General features: G+C 35.7%; 1 protein-coding gene across 2 annotated transcripts in view; it reads right to left on the reverse strand.

The window, feature by feature from the left end:
* Window positions 1-1769: 1769 nt before the first annotated feature.
* LOC149777607 (clathrin heavy chain 1-like) overlaps window positions 1770-19775 on the reverse strand; it is a 53928-nt gene continuing 35922 nt past the window's right edge. For both annotated transcript variants that reach the window (XM_089940816.1, XM_089940815.1), the window contains 2 exons: window positions 8832-9005; window positions 1770-3456 (listed from right to left, as the gene is read on the reverse strand). In XM_089940816.1, the coding sequence (XP_089796942.1) occupies window positions 3328-3456; window positions 8832-9005 (303 nt within the window). In that variant the 3' untranslated portion in view covers window positions 1770-3327. The remainder of the gene's footprint in view (window positions 3457-8831; window positions 9006-19775) is intronic.

The following is a 19775-nucleotide window of genomic DNA, read 5'->3' on the forward strand; positions in this document are numbered from 1 at the left end:
AGTAAAATTCAACATACTGTATATTGTCTTTGTACAGAATATATAAAACTGTCCATTATTTTGTTACATAATAATTAACATAACAACAAGAGTACTGAGAACGTCATGCCTGCCCCATGTTTAATAAGAGTCTATGTAAGTACTAGAAGGGCATGGTTGGCCCAAGTAACTATTAATTAATAAGTCGCAATGACATAGACCATTGGTCAAGGTATGTAGTATACAACTTAATTTACTAAGCAGAACCATTATTTGCTTACTAGATTTACCATGACCTCTGACCCTTAAACCCCAGGATATATAGGTGTTTTTATTATCCCAAGTGCAAACCATTCACAAAGTTGGTCATTGGTCAATGAACTTCCTCTGTAACAAAACATGGTGTGCAAAACCCACTTTCTATGACCCTGACCTTTTGACCCCCAAAACAATTAGTCTCATTCATATCTTAACTGCAAACTTTGGTAAAGGTTTGTGGTCAGGAAATAAGCTTATTATGCAAAAATCTTAAAATCTATTTCTTTTGTGAGTCAGTCACCTTCAGCCTTCTTCTGATCCAGTGTGTCAGTCATCCACAAACTTTGGTGAAAGTACACGTTTATGTGCATAAGATATTTTTCATCTGATAGTGACCTTAACCTTTCATCTTTAAACCCTAAAATCAACTAGCTTCTTTATCCAAGTGCAGACCATTTGCAGAGTTTGGTCTGATTAATGATATTGTCAAAAAACCCACTACATTGACCTCTGACCTCAAAATCAACAGCCTTTTTCTTCGATGAAGTGCAAACCACCACAGTGTTTGGTCCAAGTCTTTGATGTAAAACTAATGTAATTAATGGAGATCCTTTCTCTTGAAACCTGAACGTTTGACCCCAAAAGCCACCCCCATAAAATGAGCCACCCACATAAAATGGTAACTGTACATAGTGGAGAACTTCAGTTATTGAGCAGAAACAAGATTTGTATCAGATGAATGGATGGACATCATAGCATAGAAAATACTATGATTTACATCTCTAAAAGAAACAAAAATGTACATTCAAATGTTCTTAAAGATGTGCAGTTTTATTAACTGCATAAATGTAGTCATCCAGCCTCTTCATAAAAAACTCATTCTGTGATACAGTAAACTATGTTGAAACAGTTTCAGTCACAATGAAAGTGACAGTATTTATTGAGGCAATAAAATAATTCTTCAGATATTGCAAAACATATTGATAACTTTTGCATTTTCAGTTATTTAAAAATTTGACATTCATCATGGTATAGAACCGAAGATTATTTATAAATCAATAATTTAATGTAATTATTTGTGTGATTAAGTACTTATTTCATTGATTCATTTGTTATATTTTCATTTATGTTCTTAATCATTTATGTACTTACTTTGGTGTTACTTTCATAAAATTTTAATAATTTCAGTGATCAAAGGAATAGAATAAAAATGAAGGTAAAAATAACATCAGCTGTTCTTGCCAGTATGATTGGTACTGTGAGAATTGCTACTGTGAATAAAATCATCTTGCAAACAACTGGATAAAATCAGTTAAATATTTAAACGTCAAAATTATGATGTACATAACTGAGGAAAAGAAAAATCCCCTATGTATTTTTGCCTTGGAACTAAAAATGACAAAAGAACACTAAACTAATAAGAAGAAAAATGAGAAAATATCATATATATATATATATATATATATATATATATATATATATATATATATATATATATATATATTACAAGAATGACAATTAAGGGTATCCAGTTCACCAAGTATTGCTTCATTGCAATTCACAGTTAACAATAAATACTTGCACAATATAATTTACAGTACGTGTGTATGAATAAAGTGTCTAAGGAATTTAGTGCAGTGCAATATTAGTACTGTAATGGCAGAGGGTTGGGAATATAAAACATTGCCACAACTTTATAAACTGTTTTGGAGAGGTTTTTAACAAAGCCCAGGGGATCCCCAAAATCATATCATTATATGTTAATTTCATTATAACAAACTAAAATATTTATCTACAAAAACCAAGAGACTTTGTGATGTTATAAGTATGTTATGTAATATAAATTAGCATCTCAGATGAGGAAATCACATTAAGGCCCCCCCAAAACACATTTCTTATTGCACTTGTTCTAAAATTATGGTAGGCAATTTTTATATATTTAATGTAATTTTTTTAATTTTTTCTTTTAAACCATTGGGGAAAAAGTGTTAGGATCAGCAATCTGAAACATGGAAGTCGGCCAACCAAAAACATATTTTGCCCAAGAAATCTTATATGATCTTTGATTTCAACTTCAATCTATCAAAGTTCCACAATGTGAATGCTTTTGGACTTTGAGTCTTAACACTAACTTCACATGCTGACTATATTCTGAGAATTTGGATTTGGGTTCAAGTCCCATTACATACAAGTACACACTACAGAAGGATAGGTTAACAAGGAAACAAATGACGTGAATCCTCCTTACATGTCCTGATATAAAAAAGAATCTATAAATGGCTGCATTTATAAGGGTGTGATATCTGGACTTCACAACATCCATGGACTGAATGAAATGACTATACTTGGGAGAGTAGAAGCAAACAAAAATGTAAATACGTGAAAACTGGATAGAAGTAACAATTTTTAAAATCAATGTCAATATAAATAAACATCAAAGAAAAGAGGTATATAAACAGATTAAAGATTATGGAACTCTGTTCAGTATGTTTCTGTCACTTGTCATCAAATGAGATTAAATGTACATTGTCTACAATAACACATTTTACATGCACATAATGAAAGGAAAATGAGAAGAGAAGAAAATATCCTGTATCATACACATATTGAAAGTCAAATATGTACATGTTATTATTACCTCTATTACTTCAAACACTAATCTGACATCAAGTAGAAATGCAACAATTATCAAAATTCTATGCACCTGGCTCTCAGCAACTGGCTTTATGATTATGGAGACATGTCAAAATCTGTTAATGTTGGATTAAATTGGTTTATTATTGCACCTATCCCTGTTTAAGTTGATCCATCCATGAATATGTCTAGCAGTTATTCCTTGTGATTGAGAGTCCATATGTCACTGTGAAGAAAGAAGCCAAGAAAATGAAACATGACTGCAGGGTAGGAAATGAATTAAATATCCATTCTATAATGTTTTACTTACAGTATGCCCTGATTTAGTAATATGTTATTATCATTCTCAAATGCTTGAGTCTGAATGACCCTGGGTCAGTGACAAGTGTCAATGCCCCTGGGTCAGTGACAAGTCTGAATGACCCTGGGTCAGTAACAAGTCTGAATGACCTTTGGTCAGTGTGTATTACTGGCTGGGACAGGGATGGCTATGGTTCTTTCCAATCGGTCAGCCTGATTGCTTTTCTTTGCAGTGTCTCTTACATAGTCAATTAGCCCTTCTTTCTTGATATCTACTGTAATAACCTGTCAAGATATAAAGAAGATAAAATACAAAAAGGATTGGACAACATTTAATTATTCTTTGAAACGATTCAGAATATCAAAGTAATGCCTTTGCAAGCTAAACTGTTTTAAATACTGGTATAGAGAACAGCTATTATAACCCCTTAATTACTGGCATACAGAACAGCTATTACAACCCCTTAATTATTGGCATACAGAACAGCTATTAAAACCCCTTAATTACTGGCATAGAGAACAGCTATTGTAATCCCTTAATTACTGGCATACAGAACTGCTAATCTAACCCCTAAATTACTGGCATACAGAACAGCTATTATAACCCCTTAATTACTGGCATACAGAACAGCTATTGTAATCCCTTAATTACTGGCATACAGAACAGCTATTATAACCCCTTAATTACTGGCATATAGAACATACATTATAAACCCATAATTACTGGCATACAGAACAGCTATTGTAATCCCTTAATTACTGGCATACAGAACAGCTACACTAGCCCCTTAATTACTGGCATACAGAACAGCTATTCTAACCCCTTAATTACTGGCATAGAGAACAACTATTCTAACCCTTAATTACTGGCATAGAGAACAGCTATTATAACCCTTAATTACTGGCATACAGAACAGCTATTATAACCCCTTAATTACTGGCATACAGAACAGCTACTGTAATCCCTTAATTACTGGCATACAGAACAGCTATACTAGCCCCTTAATTACTGGCATACAGAACAGCTATTCTAACCCCTTAATTACTGGCATAGAGAACAACTATTCTAACCCCTTAATTACTGGCATAGAGAACAACTATTCTAACCCTTAATTGCTGGCATAGAGAACAGCTATTATAACCCTTAATTACTGGCATACAGAACAGCTATTGTAATCCTTAATTACTGGCACAGAGAACAGCTATTTTAATTCCTTAATTACTGGCATACAGAACAGCTATTGTAATCCCTTAATTACTGGCATACAGAATAGCTATTCTAACAACGTAATTACTGGCATACAGAACAGCTATTCTAACAACTTAATTACTGGCATACAGAACAGCTATTATAACCCCTTACATAGTAGAATACAGAATGGGCTATACTAACCCCATAATTATTGGCATAGAAAAAAGATATTCAAACCCAATAAGGTTGCTCCATTAAAATATACATGGGACCCAGGGAAGGCACTTTTGAAGTGGGGTACTCACCCACTGAAGCAATTTAGAATTTTCTTATCCTTTTATTATGATCTCTGTGACTCAAAGTACCCTGGCATATGTTTTAAAAAAACTGCCTTCTCTGGGTACATGCGTGTTTAAATGGAACAGACCTTAATTGCTGGCATACAGATAAGCTATTCAAACCCCTTAATTACTGGCATACAGGGTGCCTATTCAAATCCCTTAATTACTGGCATACAGAACAGCTATTCAAACCCCTTAATTACTGGCATACATGGCACCATTTCAAATCCCTTAATTACTGGCATACAGAAAAGCTATTCAAACCCTTTAATTACTGGCATACAGAACAGCTATTCAAACCCCTTAGTTACTGGCATACAGAAAAGCTATTCAAACCCCTTAATTACTGGTATACCGGGCACCTATTCAAATCCCTTAATTACTAGCATACAGAAAAGCTATTCAAACCCCGCAATTGCTGGCATACAGATAAGCTATTCAAACCCCTTAATTACTGGCATACATGGCACCTATTCAAATCCCTTAATTACTGGCATACAGAAAAGCTATTCAAACCCCTTAATTACTGGCATACAGAAAAGCTATTCAAACCCTTGAATTACTAACATACAGGGCACCTATTCAAATCCCTTAATTACTGGCATACAGAACAGCTATTCAAACCCCTTAATTACTGGCATACAGAAAAGCTATTCATATCCCTTAATTACTGGCATACATAAAAGCTATTCAAACCCCTAAATTACCGGCATACAGGGCACCTATTAAAATCGATTAATTACTGGCATACAGAAAAGCTATTCAAACCCCTTAATTGCTGGCATACAGAAAAGCTATTCAAACCCCTTAATTGCTGGCATACAGGGTACCTATTCGAATCCCTTAATTACTGGCATACAGATAAGCTATTCAAACTCCTTAATTACTGGCATACAGAAAAGCTATTCAAACCCCTTTTTTATTGGCATACAAAAAAGCTATTCTTAAACCTTAAATACTAGTACAAAGAACAACCATTCTAACTCTTTAAAAATGGATACATAGCAATCCAAAAAGAATACAAATGGCAGGAGTGAAGATGCATATTTAATACAAATGAGTAATAACTGCAAAATTTAAAACTTTCCCTAAGCTGAGAAATAATTTCACTTTCTGATATCACAATTTATATGTAATTATGGAAATTAACATTTTCTACAAGATGGCAAATGTCACATGAGTTCTGAATAAGACTTCTGCCTAGCTTTCTTAATCCAGACACCTTCCCTCATTAATCCAGATACTAAAAACCCTGCTCTTAAAAGATCTCTGGATCACTTTTTTTAAAATGGTGGCAACACAAATAAATAAACAGATGATGACAACATAAAACATTTTGCAAAAAGCCATGCATATTAATACTTAATAGAAACATGTTTTAAATGGTAAAAGGTGTGATTCATTTCATATTAATCAGGCATAAAGAAAATTTGAGAAAATTTCTGTATATTAATGCAAAACTGCCAAGCCTCATGTCTAATGACTATGACACCGAAAGCATTTTGAAATCAACAGACAAAACAAGAACCCCTTGAAGGGAATGACACTCTATTGGCTTAAAAGAATATCCAGGAATTCAAGATGAGACCATTTCATCTTTTGAACCATCTTCATCAGCGATAGCAAGATTTTCAGATTAGCTGCTGAGGTGGACATACTGGAAGTCAATTAGAGACCATATTTATTTATGACCAACAAAGCATCATAAGAAATCTTCTCAATGAAACCTCAAGCTGATATGACTTTCTCTTTAGGAGGAGCAATGACAAAGATATTTTTCTTGATGAATGCCATGGTGGCCATATTGAATATCACATTGGTATTATTTCCATTTATTACCAATTAGACATAACTAGAAGACTTTTGTTGAAAGCAAAATGCTGATATGACCAGCCATCAGGGAGAAGTAGAGATAACAAGAATTTCTACATGGCCATTATGGCAGTCATATTAGAAGTCAGACTGGCACTATTTTCATTTATGGCCAACTATACATCATAAGTTTTTCAGTGAAACCCCATGCAAATATGACCATTCATTCAGAAGAAATAAATGAAGAATGACCACTGTGGCATCACAATGGAGATCAGATTGGCACCATTTTCATTTATGGCCAAATAAACACTGTATGTCATCTTCTGGTGAAAATCACATGGCGATATTACTTTTGTTCTGGGGGAATAGCAATAACAAGATTTTCAAAAGAGTCAATGTGGTGCCATACTAAACATCAGATCAGCATTATTTTCATTAAGACCAATTAGACACAATAAGACTTTCAATCAAAACCCCATGGGGTATCACCATCCATTCATAAGGAATAGCAATAATATTTTCAAAATGGTCAGTGTGGTGGCCAAATTGACCATTAGATCAACACCAATTTCAAGCAGGACCAAGGAGACATCATAAGAAGCCTTCTGGTGAAAACCCCACATAAATATGACTTTCCTTCCAGATGAGTGCAAGCAATCTGCAAAGACTGGTAACAACTGAAGGAGAACTAAAGTTATTGTGTGGAAATCATTTGTCTTCTTTCAGTCACAGAAACCTGCCCCTTTGACCTTTGGACACTAAAATGGAAAGGTTTTTTTCTTGCCCAAGTGCCAGCCAGACATAACGTTTCAAAATTGTAGATGATAAAGAATAAGTTCTAATGAGAAAAACATTTTCCTTCTTTAATCAGTGACCTTGGTCTTGTACCACTTAATCTTAAGATTTACAAGGTTCTTCCTCACTCAAACTGCATGCCATCCACAAAGTTTGGTAGCTGTAGATGGTGGTGAACTCAAGTTACTATATTCTTTTTTCAGTGACAGTGACCTCAACCTTTAAGCATTTTACCCTCAAGCTGGTAGGAGTTTTTCCATACATCAAGTGCAAGACATCCACTAAGTGGATTAACGTGTCAAGAGTGTGTTCGAATTATTGTGAAGAAATGAAACTAGTAACAGTTGCACAACATCATAATACATTCAACCTTTCCATTACAACATATAACACCATGACACTAATTTTGCAGAAAAAAGAGAAAACATAATAATAACAACATAGACATAAACCAAATTACATCCTTTAATCTCCAACTGTTGTATAGTTACAGAGTGAAACATAATGCTTAACGGAAAACATAAAAGACTTAGCTGTGACCTTGACCTCCCCCATTTTGTGGTACATGGCACACCTTCCAGTGATAGGGCCATTCCATGCCAAATCATGCAGAGGTCACCAAGAGGTCATATTTGATTTCCATGAAAATGTTTATAGGTGTACATCATAGTAAATGATGGCTGCATCCAAAATTTTCAGTATACCAATTCAGTATTCCAATTACTTAAGAAGTTATGTCCGATTGATGTGGGGGGTAGCATAGTTTTTCACTTGCAAATTCACTGGCTTACAATGCAGGTTTTACAAATGCATGTAATTTTTTATTATATCGCAGACCTGCCAACCCTGACAAGTCTGTCTCAGTAAGGCAGTTTTTTTTTTCCTGTAAGATTGACCAGTTTTCAGTAAGGTGTAACAAAATATCAATAACTGCTATTGTAAAGCTGGAAAATGTAACTGAAAGTTTTATGCATTGATGATAAACATTATGTTCAACTTCAAAGTTAGTAAAGTATGCGTAGATTTTATTTACCACTAGTACAGTTGCACAAACTCTGGTTCCAAACCCTATGCAGCTCAATGGCTTGTTGCTATCTCTCAACTTTACATAATTCTTGGAAATTATTTTCCATTTCACATGACAACGGCAATCATATCTCCCACCACAAGACATACTCAAATTGGCATGTGATGTCTAATAAATGTAATTCTAAGATGAAACCTGGATCCAAATAAAGCACAGATGAACCAATTATCTGGACTTTTAGGCAACAATCATTTTTCCATAGTTTTTGCTAGTATGCCATAAGTCCATATTTTATGGATAATTTTCGTAAAACTTATGGCAAAATCATAAGAGTTGGCAAGTCTGATATAGCTATTAAGCTAGAATCAGAGATAGACAGACAGACAAAAATGCAGATACTCTTTCCACTGTTTCTGTTTGTTCCAGAAATCAGACACCAATGTCTTCTGATCTGCATATACAGGTGAAAAAAAATCAAAGACATGCATACCTGTCCTCCTCTGGTGACTCCCAGAATCCCTTGTGTAAGGCTGTTGAGGGTTGAGGTAAATATGACATCCATGGACACCCTGGTAAAGCACAAACATGATGCTGTCTCCATGTCACACAGATACAGGTAGCCATACTTTGTCAACACAAACAAAAGACCCATATCAGCAGACACCTGTAACATAAATAAGACCAAATGAAAATTTGCTAATCAATGACATTTTTTGCAAGTAAATTAGTGGATTAAACTTGACTCCATGAACTATCACGTTCCAATGAAAGTGTGGATCTTGTCAGTCAAGACCCTAAAAATATTACAGCCTTAGTTTAATTAATGATCATAGTTTTCTGTGTTTTTGCTAGGTACTGATCCTGATTCAGATATTTTACAATATTGTCTGTATTTCATTTCGTTTAAAATATGCTTAATTTGCTTTCTTCATGGATGGCATTTGCAGCTGAACTGTGTTTTGTGTATCATTTGAGATGCATGTTGATACAGCATTTTACATTTTCACTCATAATTTCCATTTATCATTTTCATTTGGTTCAATTGAATACTGGAAATGAATTTCAGCAGTCAAGATTTCCCTTTCTGAAAGTATTCAATGCTTTTGGTACTCAATCTAATTAAGAGGTGCATTAATCTTCCATGATAAGTCGAAAGTGGAAATGCTTTCTTAAATCAAAGATTAGAATACCTCCAATGCAGACACATAGATGTTTAATTGTATACACTCATACTGAATGGAAAAATGAGTAAACAATTAATTTATCTGACAATGTCTGTCAATTTATGAGAAATATGTTACATTCACTGACTGTCAAGATTCTAACAATTCAAAATAAAATATACAAATATGTGCCATTTTTATAAATCAGTAATATGCAGACATAGCTGATGCTCCCAGTGTATCACTGGGATGAGTGATCAAATTCTCCACCAACTTGAAAACTTAGTTGTATTTCTCCAACTTCAAGGGACCTATGTAAACAAACATATCAAAGAAATAAGAATAATATATGGGGATGGGAAGATCTTCAGATGCTTATGTTGTTCTTGTAAGTATAAATTCTGTTCATCATTTATTCATTATCATTCAATTAAAGGCCTTTCACTGACAATTAGATTAAAGGCATATATGATTCGAGTCTGAATACGCCATTTGACTTGGGTATACTCCCACCCAAATAATTTTATTTCTTAAGCAACTAACTTAAGTGTTATGCCAGTCTCAGGTCTATGTACTCATGAAATTTATTTTACTTAACGATAATACAGATTGTTTCTAATTGTCACTCGATGGAATCATTTGTGTTCTATGTAAATGAATTTTCCAGCCCTACCCCAAAAACTTGTCAAGTTTATGCTTTCAGGATCCATCTGATTGATTAACTGTTTACTTGGGCTATGTTTTCAGTGAGAACCAAAAATAAAATCAATAACCATATAATCACTTTAACAGCCTTCACATAAATATCTTTTGACATTCTAGTATTTCAAAACGTTGTACAGTAATACCTCGAACGTTCACGAGGTTAGGTTCCAGAACCAGTCGCGGATCAGGAGGAATTGCGAATGTTTGGTACGAGTCACTAAAAATGCTAATAAATGCTTATTTCTTGGGTTTAAACCCTAAATATGACCCAAATCATGCTCTCAAAGCACTTTAATTTCATTTAAAAGTTAGCTTAATATATTACCCTAAAAAAGAGAAATAAATGGTTGACGTAAAAATAGAGTACAGTATCGCCTAATGGGTATTTGCCACACTAGTGCATTTACAGTACGGTACATGTATACTAATATTACCCCTATACTAATTCATTAGCTGCTGTTTTCTTTTGCACTCACAGTAAGGTAAAACGAAGTAACGAATGGGACTGTAAACTTAATGACTGACGTTTTCTTTGTCACTGTCAGGAAGGTAAACTAGGTAAACTTCATATGTCACAGAAGTCATATAACGAAGGTACAATTCAATAAAATAAAGAAAACATGTAAGTAGAGGGTACCAATGAAAATTTCGTGAATCCGTGAATTCGCGAATCCAGAAACGCGAATGCACAAGGTATTACTGTAGTAGCTAATTTTAAGGTGCTTACTTGCTATAAACTTGTATTTTCAAAACACTGTAGTAGCTAACTTTAAGGTGCTTGCTTGCTATAAACTGTTGTATTTTCAAAACACTGTAGTAGCTAATTTTAAGGTGCTTGCTTGCTATAAACTGTTGTATTTTCAAAATGCTGTAGTAGTTAATTTTAAGGTGCTTGCTTGCTATAAACCGTTGTGTTTTCAAAACGTTGTAGTAGCTAATTTTAAGGTGCTTGCTTGCTATAAACTGTTGTATTTTCAGCCACATAGTTCCCACATTTTTTTAAAGATTAATTTCCAGGTCATATTCAGGGTTTTTCCAGGATAAAATTAACTTTTTCAAGGTTCATGTATGATCATTACTAAATAGAATTAAAGAATATTTTAGCATATAAAACATGCATTTTTTTAAAAATCAAAGATGTTTCTATTTGAAACTGCCAAAAGATCAAGTCAGAAAACAAGATCATGCACTAAACCAAAAAATGTATCACATGAAAACAATTTTGGCTACTGTATATTACTGTAAATTGGCATGTTAAGTCATTTCAATGAACATAATACAAATTCTAATTTCACCTGGCTGACCTGCATTATGTTGGTACGAGGAAACACCATAATGAACATACATTAGTTTTGTTTCATTTCAAATATTTAATTCTAAACAAATCAGAATCAAGATAACAATCAATATGTATGGTATACAAAATAAACATTTCCTATGACAGTATAAAAAAAAAACAATGGAAACTATTAGAACCTTATGTGGTAAAGAAAAATGCTTAAACCCTGAATTAATCTGTGCCAATAAAACCCAAAACAAGATATTTCAAACAACCAAATTCCTTAATACGATTTGGTTAAAATCCACAATTTAAAAAATGATTTGCAAAAGAGTTGATTAAATGTGGACATAAAAAAACCTCTAAACTATATATTACTGTATAAATAAGGAACTTATATTCTGTAAAATTAACATATGTCTGCTTGTGATGCGATAAACCAGTTCCAAAACCTGTATTGATACTCACAGAAGCTAAAATCGTTTTGTGATATTCAATACAAGGGATGACAATCTCCCATTTCTCCTGCGACCTAAATATTATTTGAAACCAATGCTACAAGCTACATGTCGCAGTGTACTAGTTTAGCACCAAAGTTCAGCATAGAGATTTGTTGTTGTTGTTGTTGTTGTTGTTGTAGGGTTTAACGCCATTTTTCAGCACACGATAGGCTATACATGGTGACCAGTATTAATGGTGGAGGAAGAACCCGGGAAAACCCCGGAAAGAACCACCGACCCATGAGAAGCTACCGGCAAGCTTTCTCACATACCCACATTAGCCGAATCCGAGACTCAAACCCACGCAGACAGAGGTGAGATGGCAGTGATCCATAACAGAAAGCGCTTTAGACTACTCAGGGCCCCCCATAGAGATTTGACATTTTGGACTACAAATGTAACTAAAAAAGGAATGGCAGTCAATTTTCCTCTGAGTATTTCCACCAAATTATTCACATTTGGACATTTAAGTTGGGATGTGGGGTCAGAGCAATTGCCTATCAAAAAATTGGAATTTGCTGCTACGGAGCTTTAGTCACTTACCTACTGGCCTAGAGAACTTAAACTATGTTACATTGAGTCACACCTGCATGAAATCTACAGGAAAAGTGATTAATTTGTTATGAATGGCAAGTATTATAATCATTACGTCTTTAAACTGTTGACAGACTAGACGAAACTACAGCATAGATGAAACCTGACCAGGTACTTGCCATTTGCATTACTTGTCACATGACTACAAAAATCTCACACTATGACATCAGAAGTTCAACAGTCATATGACATTAACAGCAAACTCCTAATGCTGTTGTACAAAAATTCAAATATATTAAATGAAAGTCACATAAATTTGGTAAAAACCAGAAAGAACATAATTCTCAAAATATTTATAGAACAATGACTAGAAACCTGTCACTGTAGCTGCAATCTGGACAGACCGCTCAGGTGACCTAGTTGTTAGAGCATTTGCCTCAGATGCAGGAGGTAGTGGGTTCGATCCCCGGCCGAGTCAAACCAAAGACTTACAAAGATGGTACTAACAGCTGCCTTGCTTGGCGCTCAGCATTAAGAGGTTTGTGTTAGGACTGGTCGGCTGGTGTCAGGATAATGTGACTGGGTGGGACTTCATGCTAAATGTCAGCGGCATGATGCCCCAGTGATAGACATCACTATAAACTTTCACACTGCAGACATCGTAGCGATATGACTGAAAAATTGTTAAAGTTACGTTAAAAATCCAAATCATACACACACACACACACACACGCAATCTGGACAAAGCTCATGTCAACATGTTAGTCACATGATACAACAAAACCCATGTAGTTGTTCTCAAAATAAATATATAAAGAATTTTGTGTTCTTTTTTTATATTTTTTTTATATATTTAAAACAGCATACAACTTTCATTTAATATTTTAATTTTTTTCTACAAGATTTGAATGGGTTATAATTATTGATATCACATGAATACTGGATCAATGATGCCATGAACATGTGGGTTGTGAGATTTGTGTACTCGAATGACTAGCAATGCAAATCATGAGTAGCAGTTCAAATTTCATCAAAGCCATATTCTGGTCTCGTCTTTCAGCAGATTAAGACATAACAATGTAAAACTCACAATTTCTGAGAAAATAAATACATTTTCATATTGATTTCAAGAAGGTATGATGTGACGTAACAGCATTCAAGTTTGCTAGGACATTTTGGCCTCTCATCATGATAGACTGGTTTTCAAACTTGTATAGAAGAAAGGATGCCGATTTTGAACTATATGAGAAACAACCAGTCTACTAAGCGAATCTAATTCACTGAGTGCTTGGATTTGCTCAATATATATGCTTATGACAAGCACCTAAATGATCCATACTGCAACCTCCAAATAGTCTGGTCAGAACCCGATAAATTTTACTCATGATCAGTTCAGTTACCACTCAATTATATCATTATTTCTGGCGTCAAGTATTGGCTGAAAATTCCTTCATTTCTCCCGACCTTTTTCTGCAGTCAATTTCAACAGGATATGAGAGGCAAACGATAAACTATTTTCAAAGTCTACTGCTGGAATAGGTTTATGTTTTATGCATAAAAATATCAACATGTGCAGAGACAAATAAGAAGAAAAAAGAAATTATAGAAATTGTGAGCAATCTGGTCAGTTAAATATATTACACCTGCTCCTGCATGATACCTCCACAGTATAAGATGAATATACACTAAGAAAAAGCACATATTTATTTGTCTGGAGGGATCATGAAATAAAAAGCAAATAAAACGTTATGAAAGAGAGTATATTATTCCCCTTCACTTTCAAATCACATCGCTAGTGGTAGAGATTCTTGTACAATGTATTGAGATGCACCAATAAGTATAACAAGAGTCATCCAATGATGACATATTGTCCTGGTCTCCGGCTTATGTAAAGTACACTACTCCCTTTGGATTGGCACCAAATTCTAAGAATTCCTCAGTTACTACTGGAGCAGAAGGCATGCTCTCTATATGGATATAACTGTCGGGAGTCTGATAGGCTGTAAGTGTATTATCATTAAGTATTCTCGGAGAAACACACTTCACTAGGAAAAATGGGTTTCTTCTTTAAATATGTTACCCAATCATAATACCATGGGAGAATAGGTAATAGGTGGAGAGAGATACATCCCTTTATACCAGAGATACCATTTCCAGTCCTCAAAGGTATGTGAGACAGCTCCTAAGTAAACCATCTGGAGGGGATTCCATGTCAGGAGTGGCTTCAAATAGGGAAAATTCTCTCCCTTCCCCAAACAAATCCAGTGGAAGTCGTGAAGCCATGTCTTAAGAAGCTGTTGAGCAACTTAGAAAGTTGACCTGGTTGAGCTGTGGATATAGGTCCCAACCAATCAAATTGAGCCCTTTGGGATCACAAATCTTGGAGATAAAAGCTAGAGAATCTGGATTCTGATCTCCTTTTTATGGCCTGAATAATGTCAGAGAACAATTCCAGCAGAAAGCTATGCTTTTGGCAACTGCTCTAACCGCATGACCCAAAATGTGTAGCCAATTCATTTGAGCTGGAGTTATCCACTGATATGCAGAGCAAATAACCCATGTAGTCCAGGATGAAAGCCTCTGTGCTTATATATATTCCAGTCCCAGGTTCAGATAAAAACAAGTGTGATATCCCTTGATGCAAAGACTCTGTCCTTTTAAGACATCACTTCAAAACCATACTTGATCTTGTAGGTGGTCTTGAGCTGAAGTGTCCAGAGCAGACAATGATTTCATTACAATCGTCTGGTTAACCATGGATGGAAGCCTCTTCTTGGCAATGAAAGAGGGTACCAACATGAGTGAATCTGACCCGTCGTGTTGGAACTGCATGGAATTTGTATCCACTGACAAGGCATAGAACTTGATGAGTCTGCCTGCCATAGATAATGCAAAAGAGGAAGAGGGTCTTTTAAGGAAGGTGAGATGATGTTCCCATTGCAAGCAGTAGGCTTCATGAGTGAAATTGATTGATCATGTCAGAATATAAGTTGATGGGTTGACCAAGAAATCTATTTCTGATTTGCCTGCCAAATGCAAATGCATTGAGGAGGCAAGACTTGGAAGAGAGTATAGGTGAACTAATCAAGCTCATGTTGGAACTGAAAGCAGATGAGTCCACCAAGAAATGTATTGCTGATCTGCCTGCCAAATGACAAAGTAGTGAGTAGGCAAGACTTGTATAATATATGAACTAATTATGCTCTTGAGAGTGGTTCATTTGGTGCCTTGTTCAGCCAGATTAATCCCAATGAAAAGTCCACTTGGGGAAGGATCCAGTGTCATTGGCTAGGTGAAATCCAAACAAGTAGAAGATCAGACAAATCTTTGATTCATTATATCATCTCTTCTATGACAGCACAATCATCTTGCGATAAAGGAAGGGGATGTTTGTGACGGGTACTAACCTTTTCTCAACTTAGAGCCTATAAAGTTAGCTACTGTGGCATGCATGTCTCCATTAGAATAAAGTACTCTGGTGTGAACCACTGAGATTATATTCCTTCCTTGACTGACCTGTATTCCCTATTTTAATAGAATGATCAGGATGAAGGAATACTCTTATACTTTTAGTTCCTATATCACATTCAGAATCCAAGGTGTCTAGCTGTGTATACATTCAGCCATTCCAATGTATACGAAGCAGCAGTTAGCCAGACCTTAGGTCCAGGATTGGTGTGACAAAGGCTGGGACTGTTGGCATTTATCTTGTCACTAGGGTCCATCATAAGTCAATCCCACTGAGTATGAATCATTTGAAACTGAGGGATAAGAAAGCCATAGTATGAGTTCCTGCCTGCAGAAAAAATATGAGCCTGCCAAAACAAAAGCCAGTTTAGGATATGTTGAACTGAAACCTGGATTGTCATTGAGGACACTACTTTTAGAAAGTCACAAACAAGAATATAATTGCTGTATACATGTTCCATTTGGCTGTTTGAGATCAGTCACTATAGTGATGTTATTAGAGAGAATGAGAACTTTATTCCCATGTAGATTCGCAAGTCACCAATGACAGGCTTTCCAAATGGTGTCCATTTCAATGATGTGGACATAGAAATAATGATCCTGAGAGGGTCATGCTCCTATGTCTGTCCAAAAGTATAGAAGGCTTGCACCCTTAAGAAAAGCACATGTCACTGGGAGGCCATCCTACAACCATCCCGGGCCTCTGTGTGCACATCCATAGTAACCAAGATTGCCGGAGGATGTGTTTGCAGAAATATCACCTCTATAACTGGTTCTAAAGTGCCTTCATGATGTAACCTCAAATTGTTGCTGACAGAGAGATGGTCCAATTGCCAAAGTTTGGTGCCCACTTGGATCAAATAATCACGGATCAGAGAGCCCCAATACAGCAACCAAGGAGTAAGACATCTGCTGTCATAATGAGCAAAGCTTGGCTGGTGAACGAATACTGTTGCAGATGGATTGCTCCAAAAAAGTGTAGAACTGATCATTGCATGAATCCAAATCTCATTCCCAGGGGACACATTCTAAAAGTCCAGACCTAGTTGACTGAATCTTGAAAGGATACTAGGTCTGAGATATTCATGTGGACAAGATATAGTGGCTGAAAAGAGAGTCACACGTAAAATCATGTCTTGCCCCAAAATATAACTAAGCTGTTGGTTGGAGCCTGATATAGATGAATCATAGAAGCTGTTTGAGAGGGGGCATGAAAAATACATCTCATGCAAGCAGTCTTCATCAAGGACAGCATTTTGACCCATTGTTTCATTCCATCTCAAACCCAAGAGCACAAAAGAGTTGACTGAATGTGTTGAAGTTGATCAACTGATGAATGCCGCACAGGACTGTTTCAAATTCAGCCATAAAAGAATGAAGCCTTCTTTGCACAAGAGTCTGTGGGTGGGATGGGAGGCCTGTATGTATGTCTCAGAGACAGGGATGGTCATGTGTAATGCTGGTGAAAACAAGCAGCCTCCCTGTGACATCTAGTTGTAGGATGGCTTCCCAGTGGCATGTGCTGTTCTCAAGGGACACCCATGCAACCTAGCTGGTTGCCTTGCAAATCAATCCAATGTTGCTGAGACTGATGGGGATGGTGGTATGCTGCAAATTCCATCAACTAGATCAGTAAAGAAGAGTCTAGTTGCAAGCATATCTTGACGTATGATGGTCAGTAGGAGGAAGAGAACTTTACATCTTTGCTCAAACGTTTGAAGTTCATACCTGCTACTATTGTCATAGGATGTTATGTCTCTGTTACAAAGTGGGCCATCCTGTGAATATGCCCCTGATTATTCAGCAGACTAAACTTGTGAGATGCCTTGAAATGAGACTGTGACTTATCATGTATATATTGTGGCTGTGGACCCAACAATCCCTTGTATACAGCCTAGTTTGGTCAAAATGAAAGTAACTCATCTGTGTGAGAGGAAAGTCATCAAATTCAATATGGGACAGGTTATGGTATGTTTGTTTGATCCATGCAATGGTCCCTGCATTTGCTGTGCGAGAGGATACTTGGGTTGTTAATTTACTTCTTTCCCTCACTGTTCAGTATTAGAACAGAGTTGCACCATGAGGTGGCAACCTATAAATATTCCAACTGTGGAAACAATTGAAAACAGAATCGTACATGGATAACATTCACCTGGCGTCAGAACTATAGACCCAGCAGGTGATGTAGAAATATGACAGAACTCATACATGTAAGATCTAATAATGATGAGGGAACTTGAATGCCCGTTTTTTTGTCTATGGATGCTGGAAGTGTTTTGAAGTACTATTGTGGGTAAAATTGATTCAAGAGGGTGCCTATACAAACTTCAAGTAATCTGCAGGAAGTGCTGAGCATTATGTAGTTAAATTGATCCATAAGTGTATAGACTGGGTGTTGTCTACAGGAAGTGTCTAGCAGCACTATGCAAATTAGACAAATCCATGTATGGCTGGTTCCATGAAGTGGGTTCATTGGTATAATGGCACTAAACAGGGCTATACAGTAATGTACACAAGTTTCTACATCACACATGAAAAACCTATACATGAAATGAAGCACCGTTAATTGATACTTACAATATCCATTATGAGCCAATTTTACCCATTCTATGCAAGTAAAATCAATAAAGTGTCAAGTATACGACTATGAATTAATGCTAACAGATAACTTAATGAGGGCAATGAAGGATCAGTTTATATTTCAAATCATTTCAAAGTAGGATGGCTTAAAGACCGCCTTTCCATGTAAGTCCATTACATCAGTCTTTTGAACTCAGGGTGGGCATAGAGCTATACAGTATGATATTTTACCTGGAAATTAGTGATAGCAGATGACCTAATACTGCAATGAAGTGTCCAGGTATAATGTAAGTTACAATACTATCTGTAGGAAGGCCCAAGTACAAGTAATATTACTGAAGCTAAGGGCCTGGATGCTAAGAATGCCCTGGTATACAAAACTCACCTGTATGTACCCATTCATAGAAGAATTACATATATATAAGAGTTTTCTATAAGCACTAGAGACTTGCATACACCTAAAAATAATAACTATAACCCAAACCTAATGTGAAAGTCACAAAGGTAACCCGTACACGTATCCAACTGTAAGACAATGATAAAGTGTTAGAAAATTGTAAAGGCAGAACTCTGTCAGCATAGGAAGAGAAAAAGTTGGAAATAAGGATGGAGTACAAACTCCTCCAACTTGTGGTGGTATATCTTCCAAGTACATTCTGGCTTTTGTAAGGTCTCTACTGATATGAGCATGCTTCTTGACACGAGCAGTTGTAACTGGGATATTCTTAGGATTTGGTGCCAATCCTTATACCATGGGGGAGATCACTCTGCCCGACTGCCACCTAGGTGGGCAGAAAACTTTCAGCTTCTTAGATAAAAGTTTTTAACTTGGGAGGGCTGAATTTGTGAGGTAGTAGTAGTTCTCCTAAGGTATTATGACTGAGCAATGTATTTAAAGATGAAACAAAAGTATAGTTAATGGAGGTGTGTATAGACAAATGGCCAAAAACATTAAAAATATATTGAAACTGAAGTGTAAATAGCAAAGGACATGTTTTGACCACTAGTCTAATATGTATACTAAAATTAAGAGATATCGCGAGTAATGCCAAATGAATTAAAGGTGACTGACAGATGGATGTACAAATAGATGAAAGTGTTAAAAATATTGATACTTAGGGTTATTGGGAATAGCAAAAGGCACATTTATATCACTAGTCCAACAAGAATACTAAATTTTGGTATCTTAAACAGTTGTTTTTGTT

Source organism: Sinohyriopsis cumingii, chromosome 18 (assembly GCF_028554795.1).
Source record: "Sinohyriopsis cumingii isolate HCF-2022 chromosome 18, ASM2855479v2, whole genome shotgun sequence".
NCBI lineage: Eukaryota > Metazoa > Mollusca > Bivalvia > Unionida > Unionidae > Sinohyriopsis > Sinohyriopsis cumingii.